The sequence below is a fragment of the Phocoena sinus genome, chromosome 10 (assembly GCF_008692025.1).
Source record: "Phocoena sinus isolate mPhoSin1 chromosome 10, mPhoSin1.pri, whole genome shotgun sequence".
NCBI lineage: Eukaryota > Metazoa > Chordata > Mammalia > Artiodactyla > Phocoenidae > Phocoena > Phocoena sinus.
The window spans coordinates 21,462,960-21,477,141 of record NC_045772.1 but is presented as its reverse complement, the minus strand read 5'-3'; the positions used below and the strand labels follow the sequence as shown (position 1 = coordinate 21,477,141).

The window sequence follows — 14,182 nt, the reverse complement described above, 5'->3', positions numbered from 1 at the left end:
CCTGCCGATGCAGGAGACGCGGGTTTGTGCCCCGGTCTAGGAAGATCCCACGTGCCGCGGAGCGGGTGGGCCCGTGAGCCATGGCCGCTGAGCCTGCGCGTCCGGAGCCTCTGCTCTGCAACGGGAGACGCCGCAACAGTGGGAGGCCCGAGTACTGCAAAAAAAAAAAAAAAAAAAAGATATAAAATTAAAATCATTCCTTACCTTTAACTACCTAGTATCCTGGCAAAAGCAATCAAAGATTCTTTCTGAAACAAGTCAGGGGAATTTATAAATATGTGAATTTTCTATATTAATACAGGACAAGAGCTTTTAAACCTACTTTTATTCTTGAGGTCTTAACATATACCTATATGAAGATTATACTCATACTTAAAATATTTTGGTCCAGATTGCAAAGACTTTAAATGACTAATTCAGTTTACCTCTTTTAATAGGTACGTGTAAATTCATTAGTGTGCTTAGGAAAGATTTTGGAATACTTGGATAAGTGGTTTGTACTTGATGATATTCTGCCGTTCTTACAACAAATTCCATCCAAGGAACCTGCGGTCCTCATGGGAATTTTAGGTAGCTGAAAACTTAATGTCATTTGATGCTGCTTTGTTTTACAGTTATGCAAGTAAACTTTTCAATCTATAAAACCATTTTGTACTCTTTTCATGTATATAGCATTCAGTAACTGAAGAATGATGGGGTAAATGCCATGATATAACTTTTTCTTTGTGTTAATTTTAGCAAAAGTGGTAGTACTTGACATTTATAAAGGAATAAGATATTTGGGAATCCTGGCTTCACAGGTATCATGATAGCATGTAGTGTTCTCTATAAAATGGTACTAAATAAGAGAGGCAAACAAAACTACTTGAAATGCTGATACCAGTCTTAATAGTAATACCTGATGTTTATTTGGTACCTGATTTGTAAGAGGCACTGTGCTGAGTCTTTTCTCTGCATTACCTTATTTTGTCCTCTTCAAAATCCAATGAGATAGGTACTGATATTTCTGTTTTACAGTGAGGAAACTGAGGCTCAGAGGGGTGAAGTAAGTTATTCAAGGTTATACAGCTGATAACTGGTAGAGCTGGTTTTTAATTTAGATATGTTTAAGTCTGAACAAATATTTTTCACTGCTAAGTGATGTGCCGATGAAGCATTATTGGCCTTACAGCACATTCTATTCTATCAGCATAATTATAAATCACTCTGTAAAAAAAACTCTGAAATTGCCTATAAATAGTTAAAGCCCAATCTGAAACTGTTCAGGGTCTGCTGTACTAATAGAGATAGACCTAGCTGTGGAATCACAGAAACATTAACAAGTTACTGAACTTGAAGTTCTTTGTTAGTTTTGAAGAAAAACTATGTTATTCAGCCATGTATCTTTAATACCTACTGTAGTGCCTGATTTATAGAAAGCCCTCAGTAAATATTTGTAGAAATGGTCAGTAAGTAATCTGTTGTGGACCTCTGTAGACATAGAACTTTTGTGATATGGTATGAAACTTTTGAGCTCAAAGAAATTAGTCTTCTTGAGAAGAAGTTTGACGTAGTGGAAAGAGCCCTAACCCCAGTCCTGGCTATGACAGTTCCTGGAGTGACTTTGAAAAGTTTCTTCATCTATCAAATGAGGATAAAAATAATATCATTATAGGAGTTTTGTGAGAATCAGTGAGACCAACTGAAGGGAAAGTAATGAGCATAGTGCCCTGCAAATAAGCATTTAATGGACACTCAAAGTTATTCTTTGAGTATGTAAGTAAAGTGTGCATTAACAGCAGAATAACAGGAGATGGTGTGTTCTAAAGCTTTGGATTCCATACAAAACACTTATAACACAAAAGCATTCAGAGAATGGGGAGCAAACGTGCTCAGTTTACCAAATGAAGGCTTTGTGCAATAGGTGTATCAAGCAGGGTCCTGAAAGTTGAGTAAATAGGTAAGACAAGAGGGAAGGACTTGTGTGGGGTTGACTTAAATTATTAAAGTTCAGAGATGTTGAGTCTGATTGGTTAAAGAAGTGAATAAAGGTATAGGACCTATACTTAGACACTTTAAATAGATGTCTCAAGTTTGAATGAGATGTCTGAAATATATATTTAGATTTGTTCAGAATAGAGAGACATTCTGTAGCCTTACTGCTGCACTGTAAGAACTGTATCTAGTCTGATAGACTTTTAATTTTATACTGTCATTAAATGTGTTCTTAAAACCAAAAGAATAGGGGATAAATGTGTCATGGTATGTTAAATCTAAACTGACAGTAAGGCTGAAACCACCCTGATCCATATATAAGAGCATCCTTCTTCTGAGCATTGATAAGGAAAAATTTGTAACTATACTGATTATCAAGAGATTTCATATAGATACGCTGTTTTTCTGATTTCTGTTGATTTGTGGTACTGACTTATAACATTTGTCTTACTCTTTTCTGTCAGGTATTTACAAATGTACTTTTACTCATAAGAAGTTGGGAATCACCAAAGAGCAGTTGGCTGGAAAAGTATTGCCTCATCTGATTCCCCTGAGTATTGAAAACAATCTTAATCTCAATCAGGTAGGAGTAGTTTTGTGCTTTATTCAATTTATTCAGCTTACTGTTTTCTTGGCATTGAATTTATAAATATATTACATATAAATTGGTAAAACAAGGAAAAATGTGCCAAAGAGATGAATGAAGAAAGTTTGTGGGTTCAAAGTAAGGAGCATGTGAGTTGGAAGGATGGATTATTGATTGGAGGCCTAATTGGGAGATAGTAAATGAGCAGAATTTTGAAAGATGTGTAGGACTGGGGACTGCTTCAAATTTGGGGCTGTGAAATTGACATGAACAAAGGGAAAAAAAAATATGTCTGGGCTGTGTATTCATTATTTATTGCTACCTCACAAATCACCACAACTTGCAGGTTTAAAACAACATAGATTTATTATCTCACAGTTTCTGTGGGTCAGCCAAGTCAGGGCATGTATGCTCTACTCAGTTTCTCACAATGCTGCAGTCAAAGACTGAGGTCTCATCTGAATGCTCAGCTGGGGGAGGATCTGTTTCTAAGCTCACTCAATGGTCATTGGCAGGATTAAATTCCTTTCAGACTCTTGAACTGAAGGCCCCACTTTGTTGCTTTCTGTTGTCTGGTTGCCACTGTGAATTCCTTGTTTCATGGGCCTCCAACACGGCATCATCTGGTTTCATCAAAGCCAGAAAGAGTCTGCTAGAAAGATGGAAGTTATAGTCTCTTATAATGTAATCAAGGAAATATCATCCCATTACCTTTGCCATATTCTGTTGGTTACATGCAAGTCACAGGTCCTGCCCATGTTTGAAGGTAGGGGATTACAGAAAGAGTAGCAGAATGAGGAGATAATTGGGACCATTTTAGAGTCTATCTGCCACAGGGAATGAATAATACGGTTTGAGAGATAACTTATAATATAATCAGGGAGTGATGATATTAAGATAAATTGCGACTAGAATAGGTAGACTTTCATTTTATTTTATTTTATTTTATTTTGGCCATGCCGTGCAGCTTGCAGGATCTCAGTTCCCCCACCAGGGATTGAACCTGGGCCACGATAGTGAAAGCCCTAGAATAGGCAGACTTTAAATGCTCATCTCGTTTAGGTATTTGAACTTTCAAGATGTGGTAAATGTTTGAGCAAAGGGACTATGTACTCAAAGGTTATTATAGAATTACCTCTGCATACTTCTATCACTGTAGTTGTCACAGCTATATACTTGTGTGTCTGACTTTCCCAGAAGGCTGGTTGTTATAGCTTATTCATTACATTCCCAGTACTTAGTACAGTGCCAGAAACAAAAATTTTTATTGAATTGAGAGAAAATTTGAGGTATAGAGTAATGACAAGGCATTTTGTTCACCATAAAACTAATGTTTATTGATGTATAATGGAAAAGATGGGGAAGGGTTACTGTTTAACTGAGAGTGTCAGAAATGGATAGGCTGGCAAGGTTTGGAATTAAGGACTAAAAGTGAATTAGAGCAATGAAGGAAGCAGAAAGCTGAGAGTTAAGCAAGAGAGCTTTTGGCATAGGGGGGAGTGCTGAGTGAATGGAGTTTTCAAAATAGAGAAATTTGTAAAATTAATCAGGTCCAAAATTTCATTTGAAGTGGTAGGGTAAACCCCTGAAGGTTTGTGTCCTTATATTTCAGTTTCTGTCTTGATAATTTCTTCATATCTTGGATGGCAGGGTTGAAATTAGGATTGGCAAAAAGGGAGGATGGATATTGGGGAAAAATAGAATGATAACATGACTAAGATAGTCTTCAACTTTTGGTCATTTCTGTTCTTAGTTCTCATATTTATGATTTAGGGTGTTTTAAAATATTCTCAAATGCTTATTTTAGAATATATGATTACATTTGAAGTGTGTTAGTTTTCTTCAGCTTTATGGTTGATTTTTGGGGGGGCCTATTTTCATCAGCAGAAATATTTAGATTCATATCATCTTGTATTTTACAATAGTTAGCATGGATGTGGTCTTCTTTCCTGTTCATTTCATAGACAGGGTTCCTAATTCAAGACTGCCCTCTTCTGTCAGTTCTGATTTAAAATAATCTAAGTATATTATACATTATGTGAAAAAGATAAAGTAACTTAGGAAAATACATTTTTAACATTTGATTAAAAAAGAGAAAATACCATGCAGCAATCCAAACACAATCACAGCTTGTGTTGGGGGACGGTTCCTATGACCACCCCCAGATTCAGTGATTCACCAGCAGGACTCAGGCCTCAGCCAATTGTTGTACTCACAGCTATGATTTATTATGGTGAAAGAATATAAAGCAAAATCAGTGAAGGGAGAAGGTTTATGGGGCAAAGTCTGGGGGAAACCAGGCTCAAGCTTCCAGAGTCATCTTTTGGTGGAGTCACACAGAATGTGCTTAATTTCCTGGGTAATGACTTGTGACAGTGTGTCTGAAATATTGCGAGCCAGAGAAGCTCATTGGAGACTCGGTGCCTGGAATTTTTATTGGGGGCTGATCAAGTGGCACCTCCTGCCTGCTACTCAAATTCCAGTTAGGCACAGTGAGCCACTATTATCAGTTAATGGTGGGAACCTCCCAAAATCTGAGTTCCTGGACACCAGCCAAGGGCCAACCTTGCAAGCAGGCTTTTCCGAGGATAGCCGTGCAGGCCTACTATGTTAATGCTGCAACAATATAGATGAATCTCACAAACATTATGTTGAGCAAATGAAGCCAGACACAGAAGAGGATCTACTGAATGATTCCATTTGTATGAAACGCAAAGACGGTTAAAACTACACTGCTAGAAGTCAGAATAGTGTTTTGTCATATGGCGAGGGAGGGTAGGAAATGACTAGAAGGGGGCACGGGGAAGCTTCTGGCGTGCTGCCAATGTTCTGTTCTTTTTCTGGCTACTGGTTAAATTCAGTTTGTGAATTTTTTGAGATGTGCCTTTATATGTGTACTTTTCTGTGTATGTTATATTTTGTTAAAAAGTTTAAAAATCTAATCAGCAAAGAGTCAGTCATGGTAAACAGCTAAGGAAACATGCCTTTTGTTACTCTTATGGTCAGACAGAGGATAAATGGATGATAGAGCATGGTTGAGAGGCAGCATAACGTAGTAGAAAAGAGTACAAGCTTTGGAGACAGACTTAGTATGAATTCTAATTCTGCCATATAAGTTATTTAGTATTTCTGAGTAAGTTGCTTTCTCTCTTGCTGAGCCTGAGTTCCCTCATTTATAAAATAGAAATATTAATAAATTTACTTTGAAGAGTTGTGAGGATTAATAAAATAGTGTATAAGCACCCAGCCCAAAGACGTAGTTGCAAGATTTGGGGAGGGGAAGAAAGCAGTTTCTAGAGTCTTCCTGCAATATGTGGTATTATTAAAATAAATTGTTTATGATGATCCTAAAGTACTATAAGAATTATTTAACTAGGGGCTTCCCTGGTGGTGCAGTGGTTAAGAATCCACCTGCCAATGCAGGAGACACAAGTTTGAGCCCTGGCCCGGGAAGATCCCACATGCCGGGGAGCAGCTAAGCCTGTGAGCCACAACTACTGAGCCTGCACTCTAGAGCCCGCGAGCCACAACTACCAAAGGCTGCGCACCTAGAGCCTGTGCTCCGCAACAAGAGAAGCCACCACAATGAGAAGACTGCACACCGCAATGAAGAGTAGCCCCTGCTCACCGCAACTAGAGAAAGCCCACGTGCAGCAACGAAGACCCAATGCAGCCAAAACAAACAAACAAACAAATAATAAATTTTAAAATTATTATTTAAAGTTTAACCAAAGCTTTAAAACTATGTTTAAATTAGATATACTTTATGAATTTTAATTATTTGGAAGTTAGATTATGTATATTTAATATTTCTACTAACTTTTTAGAAAACAGGCTTATTTTAGCCAAACGTCATTTTTATAATGATTTGAATAAAGAGTAATTTTTTATGCATTATTAAGCAGATTGTTTTCAGATATGCACAAATTTAGATGGTCATTTTTGGATTAGTCTAGAAAAATCAATATGTAATAACTGCTGGAGTTGAATTTATATAAGACTGCTGAATAATAGCTGTTAGGATATAAAACTTATTGAGAACATGTTTTCTGGAACTTAAAAGTCTCATCAACTATATCACCACCATACAGAGATACTGTAAAAGCTTGCTATGATATATTGAGCTAAAATATACTATTCTTATGTCATCATTGCTATGAGTGGGTCATATTCTGATAAAAATAGAGAATATTATGAATGACTTGTTGAATTATTTTATTAGATTACTTTTGTGGCTAACTTGAAACATTATAACCATATCAATTTCTTATTACACCAGTTCAATTCCTTCATTTCCGTCATAAAAGAGATGCTTAATAGATTGGAGTCTGAACATAAGACTAAACTGGAGCAACTTCATATAATGCAAGAACAGCAGAAGTAAGTAGGTTGCATATGAATTGCACATAGTCCAGGAGTGACATTAAAGTTATGTCATGGTTGATTTTCTAGAATACGGACTAGAAAAATTGAAGGATTTCAATTTGACTATATGTAAAGCATATAAAAATTTTCCAACATATTAAGTTGAAGTGAGTTTAAATAGAATGTTGTTGAAAATCTGCTGTCATTTCTGAGTACAGAAGCATAATAGGATGTAACCCTAGCGTTTTCTCTACATAAAGAAAATTCTGTTTCTAAGAAAATCTCTTGTCACATTAGCTACTGGCATTGTAAACTCAGGGTGCTGATTGCCAAGAGCACCACTTAAAAATATTTTTCAAATCTGTGAAATCCTGGTATTTTGATTTCTCCTTCTTTTTTCTCTAACCCCAGAAACAGTTATAGAGAATTCATTCCATATGTAGTACCACAGTGTGTACCTCTTTTTTTGTTTGTTTTTAGGGAGGATTTTCTAAATTATTTGCAAAATACTAGTATTCAAAGGAAGAGGGGAAGGGTAAAAATTATTCAGTGGAAAATGCCAGTTTTTATGATCACATCTCCACTATATTCTTTGCTCCAGAGGCAAAACATGATTTTAGGATGCCTGTTAAAGTTTAATCCTGAGTCAAAGACATCTGAAAATCAGTAAAAGTGGTATCAATCATGAGCCAAGTCCCCCAAAAGAAACTTTTTAGATTCTGCTCCTGTGTAAGATGAAAGCTTTATGGAAATAAATATACACTGTGTAGAATGATGTGAAATAGCCCTTTGTATGCACTAAGTATTCTGTGATGTATATATTTATCATGTTTAATGGATTGACTATATTAACTTAGGAACCCTGGAAAATAATCTTTAAAAATTACAACAGAGAGAAATTTTCTATGTATTCTCTTTTTCTCCTTCCTATCTATATCTTACTTGTTTTTCAAGGCATAGATCTTGTCCACATCACTTATTCAGTGATTATAGCATTTATTGTTAGAATCACAGATTCTGAACTTAATCACATTAAGTTCCCATCTCATATCTTGTCTCTCAGTGAGCTGTAAACTCTCCTATGGTAAGAACCATGCTTGCCTGGTTTTATGACACTAAGTTCTCCAGTAAATCTCAAATGCTGAGCTTTAAAAAAAGACAATGTACAAATGTACATTTTGGGGACAAGCAGACATTAATAGTAGTAAATAACGAAAAAGATTATGACTCTCCTTAAAGAATGAAGTTGCAGTTTTTTAGATTGTAGTAAATTCCATGTGGATGAACTATTTTTAGTACAAGTATTTTTAAAACATACATTTCTTTTTATTGCTTTGTCATAACTCCAACTCCTCTCACAGATCTTTGGATATAGGAAATCAATGAATGCGTCTGAGGAGACAAAAGTTACAAATGTTGGGGTCTCAGGTAAGAAGATATTTAGATTATTCTAATTTTTGAAAAAAAATGCTTGATAGTGTGCTCCATTTCGGGGGCCTCTGATCTTTAAGCAGTAAAATCACAATCTTGCACGTCATTCAGCTGGTTCACTTTTTGTATTTCAGCATATTGACAAAGTCTTTAACAACATTGGAGCAGACCTTCTGACTGGTGGTGAATCAGAAAATAAAGAGGATGGGTTACAGAATAAACATAAAAGAGTAAGTGTCTTTACTGTTCTTTTAGTACTCGTATTTATATTATATAACTTCTAAAACCACATATTTTTGTTGGGAAATACTATTTAGCTTAATAAGAAACATTCTTTAATTATCTTTATGAAATTTAAAAGTTATCAGTGGGTCATGCATGACCTGACTCATGCTGAGAATAAACATGCTTAAGATTTTTAACTTCCTTTATTATTCAGTCTCCCATGTTGGTAACATTTCTAGGTTGCCTGACTTCTTTGTCCTTTCTACTGTACTTTGCCGGTCACATCCCTTGATAAATTCTACAGTGTCTCTCTCTGATTCTGATTTGAATAACAAACTTTAAAATGATACTTTCCAATTGAAATGTTGGTTAGCATCTGATATAAAAAATATGTCAGTTTTGAATTTCTGCTGAGGGCAGTTTTCTTCTGTTTATTCAACAGATATGAGTACCTGTATGTGTAGAGCCAAGGAACTACTAGACATTGTGGTTTACAAAATTTGTTAAGAGGACATACTGCGAGCTTATAGGTTGGCAAAGTTGATATAAGAAAAAGACAGATGTTGAATCTGATGCAGACATTAGCAGTGAAAGAAATTGTTCACATTAAAAAAAAAAGTTGTTTCCTTTTTACTTAGCTTTTTGATGAGTTTCTAAAATATTTTTAGAGTGAGCTAGAATCTCCCAATTTTATAAAATGATATCACCTAGTCATATTCTCATTGTCTGGAAAAAGATGATTCTAATGAATGGTTTTAAAATAATAATTTTATTATTATTTTCATACTGGAAATAGTTTAGCAGGGATCCTGTGAGTTTCTACCTAAAGTTAAATTTTACCGTAATTCAAAATATAACTTATGCTGTGGCAATCACCAATACAGGAGTAGTTTGTAAACTACTTGGTATCGTCAGACATACCAAAAAGAAATCTTCTGTTTTACGAATGGAATTATGAAAGTTGTCAGTTAATTTTTTTGGTTTTGTTTTGTTTTCAGGCATCACTTACACTTGAAGAAAAACAAAAATTGGCAAAAGAACAGGAGCAGGCACAGAAGTTGAAAAGCCAGCAACCTCTTAAACCCCAGGTGCACACACCTGTTGCTCCAGTCAAGCAGGTCAGAGTTCATTTCTTTTGCATAATTCAAGCATACTACACTTTTTTTTTTTCACATCTTTATTGGAGTATAAATGCTTTACAATGTTGTGTTAGTTTCTGCTGTACAACAAAGTGAATCAGCTGTATGTATACATATATCCCCATATCCCCTACCTCTTGAGCCTCCCTCCCACCCTCCCTATCCCATCCCTCTAGGTTGTCACAAAGCACCGAGTTGATCTCCCTGTGCTATGCAGCAGCTTCCCAGTAACCATCCATTTTACATTTGGTAGTGTGTATACATCAGTGCTACTCTCTCACTTCATCCCAGCTCCCCCACTCCCCGCAAGTCTGTTCTCTACGTCTGCATCTTTATTCCTGCCCTGCCACTAGGTTCATCAGTACCACTTTTTAGAATTCCATATATAAGGCATACTACCCTTAAGGAGTAAGGTAGTATAGAACTTAGTCTACCTACTAGTGTTTTATAAAAATGTATTTCAGAAAATACTTTAATGTGTAATTTCTAAGAAGTATGGGCATCAAGAATTTTCCAGCAACTCCTCAGTAGCCTGCCTAATATATAATGTTTTGTAATAGTGCTTGTTACCAACAAAGAGGAAGCTAGATTAATGGGAGTTAAAAAATATTAGGTCTATGGTACTAATTCAATGCTGCTCACTTTGAAATGACCAGGAATATTATATTCATGCATTTATGTAGTTTTGAGCAAAAAGCAATTTTCAATTTTTAGCTTTTTTGTTATAGTCATGTTTGTGACTTGATTTAGGAATACTTACCTATATGTCCTGACCAGTATTTATTTCCTGCTATGGTCCAGGCAGTGTTCTAGGTGCTGGTGTTAGAGCAGTGATTAAGGTCTCTGCTGATAGAAAGTTTACACTATTACTGATTGCAGAAATTACTTTATCTTAAAAGCTTTCTTTAAATTATTTTTTTGTTGTTGTTGTTGCCTCTTAATCATTAAATTTCTTCCTCTGGGAAAAATCTTTGTGAGCCAAGAGGCAAAAATAAAGTATTTTGTAGGTACTTAGAGAAAATAAATTTCCACAAAATTTTCATGAAATTCAAAATACAAAAATAATAGAATATCCTTGTCTGTAATACAGATCTAATGAGAAAAATGCAATTCTGTTTTTTGGTGGAGGTGCAGCGAGGGAGACAACATTTCATTTAATTGGAGTTCAGAGTTGTGTTCCCTATCATCAGATTGATTACAAATGTTCATCCTTAAAAAGCCTTACAAAAATATGTGGCAGGCTGGATTTGGCCTGTGAGCTGTGGTTTGCTGTCTTAGTGTAGACTATTGAGCTTAATTTTAACTGTCCTTTATAATAAAATTTATCAAATGTTTACTAATTTTTAAGTAATTTGGAATTCTTGGAGATAAAGTAATTTCCTCATATTTTTCAGACTAAGGACCTGACAGACACATTGATGGATAATATGTCATCTTTGACCAGTCTTTCTGTTAGTACCCCTAAAATTTCTTCAAGTACCTTCACTTCTGTTCCTTCCACGGGCCTTGGTATGATGTTTTCTACACCAATTGATAATACAAAGAGAAATTTAACAAACGGCCTAAATGCCAACATGGGCTTTCAGACTTCAGGATTCAACGTGCCAGTTAATACAAACCAGAACTTCTTCAGCAGTCCAAGCGCACCTGGAGTGGCCAAGATGACATTGGGAACACCTTCCACTTTGCCAAACTTCAGTGCTGTGAGTGTTCCTCCTGCTGGTACGAAGCTGACTCAGCAAAGACCCACAGATATGTCTGCTCTTAATAATCTCTTTGGCCCTCAGAAACCCAAAGTTAGCATGAACCAGTTATCACAACAGAAACCGAATCAGTGGCTTAATCAGTTTGTGCCTCCTCAAGGGTCTCCAGGTGTGGGCAGTTCGGTAATGGGAGCACAGACGCGCATGATAGGACAGTCTGCCTTCGGTGTGCAGACTAATCCTTTCTTTAACCCGCAGAACTTTGCACAGCCGCCACCTACTATGACCAGTAGCAGTTCAGCTAGCAGTGACTTAAAAGATCTTTTTGGGTGAGGTGTCATGCTCCTGTTTTTGAAGGATCACTTCAGTTTTAATCATGGGTAAGCTGATTTACATCTATATAATTGGCTTGGAGGAAGTACTTCTGTGGGAAAGTGAATGGTCTTGTCTGACAGAAAAAAACCTGTTGTCATGCCAGCATAGTAGTTGTATGGACTCTTTAACAGTTGAGGTTTTTAAAGCCTTGAGGATTTTTTTCCTCTTACCAACTCCTCTTCAGGTTTTTAAAAGACCCAACCCATATCAATCTCAATGAGAAAAAAAGACACCTGAGTATCTTGAATAGCAGAATTTTTAAATCAAATGTTTATTTTGGCTTGTAAATCTTGGTGTTATTTAAAAAATTGAGTTGATGGTAATTGCAAGTTTCATCTGTTAAATACTACATGGTACACAGTCTGCCTTCACAAGTCATTAGTCTTCATTTTTACTATGTGAAAAATCTTGATGCTGTATTGATTTGTTTGCATTTAGTGTGACTGAGTGAGAAAACGATAAGCCTAATGAAAAGGATCGGGTCATTTGCTTTTCCAATCTTATTACTTCTCAGATGAACTAATGTTTAGTGCAAAAGACTGAGCAAATACTGCAGAATTTAACTTAACCTTGATTTCATTGGTTCAAACTAAGGCATTATTAACTATCATAAATGCAAACTAATCATTGTAAATTATATTTTAGCATGGTCTGCCTCAGATAGTAATGTTTTTTCTGCATTTACTTGGATATGTTTAGAATCACTTTTTTTCCTACTGTATCACAGACAGAAGAGGTATGTACTGATTTGTACAGATATTTGACAAAGCCCTCTGATGTGCTTTCCCTGACTACTGCCTCCATATTTCATTTTGAATTCAAACTTCTGAGGTTGCAGCACATATGAATTGCATTTTCAAAAGGAGATTTGTAAGAATTAAACTATATTTAATGAGTATACTTTTGAGATTTCTGCTGTATTGTTTCAAATGTAATAAACTTTACTTCTATAAAATGAGCACTTGTATCTTCTGGCTACTAACAGATTAATTTTCAGCTTGACACGTTATGATAACGTCTGACTTCGTCAGTTACTGCATCTGAAGTTTAAATCTTCTCTAGGAGTTTCAGGACCCTTTGTTCGAACATTTTTATGTCCATAATTAGCCATTTTTAGGAAAGAAAGAATAAATTCTTCTAACAGGAAGCATGCTTTCTTTTTCAAGACCTTTCTCTGATATTTTTCTTTGATTTGCTGATTAGTCAACCATGGAATCTTATGCTATAGATGTCATTTGTATTTCGTTATATTCCATCATTATAACTTTAAACTGATCTTTCAGAGAACTATAAGTGTATTATAATCTCAGCCATAGAGTTTGTGGTTTTTAATTATCTGAAACCAGCAATCATTTAAAATAAGTCATATGAAGTTTAGTGTGCTGACACTACATTTATTCATTGAAAAACTACGTATACACACACTGAACATACAGTACTTGATTATAAAATTTAAGTTGATAATATTGCTGGCAGCATTCAATAAGAGGGTATGTTAAAAAATAAAAAGTAGCTTAACATCTGGTTTCTGTATGAGCTGTATTTTGTTACATGGTTTTAGGAGAAGGACTGATAGGAATGCTAAAGAAACTTTTCCAAGAAATGAAAAGCAGTAGGAAGAGCAGATGTTTTTGGCAAATACGTTCATACCTGCACCTGATTATTTGTCTCATTCGTAACACAATATCTATCTTGAGAAAAGTTTACATAAGGAATAAAACTGCTTAACATTGAAGAATTTTTCTTCGTAACAATTCAGTAGTCACAGTTCATTAGGAAATTGCTTTTTATTTTGTAAAATAACTTTGTCAGTGTTGAACTCCTAATTAGAAGGAAAACTTAATAGAACAATTTATATAATTTGAACTTCTAAATATAAAAATAGATTATTTGAAAAAAATATGTGATTCTTAGGTAATTTTCACATCTTGAAATTTGTTCATTCATTGAGGTAACGATGCTACATTTTTAGAAGATTTTCTACAGTTTTTTCTTACTTTCTTGAAGGTATTTTGTTTAAATCATTTCTATCACTCAAACTGTTACCCTCGCCTTTTTCTGTTGTGAAACTGCCTCTAAAAAATAGTGCTATTTTTAGGCTTGTATTTCTCTGTGAACAAATTTTCAAAGTACTAGATAGATCACCTTAAAATTATTGTAGATATTGATGGCATTTTAAGTCCTTTGTGCTTAGAGTAGAAAGTTAGTAGGTTAAAAAGCACCTGTAGACAAAAATTACAAGAAAGATTACCTTTTATTTGAATTGGTTCTTTATTCTCCTAATGCTAAAGTGTGTGATATATTTAGAGGATGCATAAAAAGAAATGGAAATAGACTATGTACTTGGCTGGGGTTTGTTTTGTTTTTATTTTGGAACGCTTATA

At 35.2% G+C, this 14,182-nt stretch overlaps 1 protein-coding gene across 1 annotated transcript in view; it reads left to right on the top strand.

Annotated features, from left to right (window-relative positions):
- Window positions 1-12,756, top strand: part of SCYL2 (SCY1 like pseudokinase 2) — a 59,612-nt gene extending 46,856 nt beyond the window's left edge. Inside the window, 8 exon segments of the mRNA XM_032646002.1 lie at window positions 438-570; window positions 2,439-2,557; window positions 6,840-6,940; window positions 8,287-8,303; window positions 8,306-8,346; window positions 8,491-8,586; window positions 9,580-9,699; window positions 11,115-12,756. Of these exon segments, the coding sequence (XP_032501893.1) occupies window positions 438-570; window positions 2,439-2,557; window positions 6,840-6,940; window positions 8,287-8,303; window positions 8,306-8,346; window positions 8,491-8,586; window positions 9,580-9,699; window positions 11,115-11,756 (1,269 nt within the window). The 3' untranslated portion in view covers window positions 11,757-12,756.
- Window positions 12,757-14,182: the final 1,426 nt, after the last annotated feature.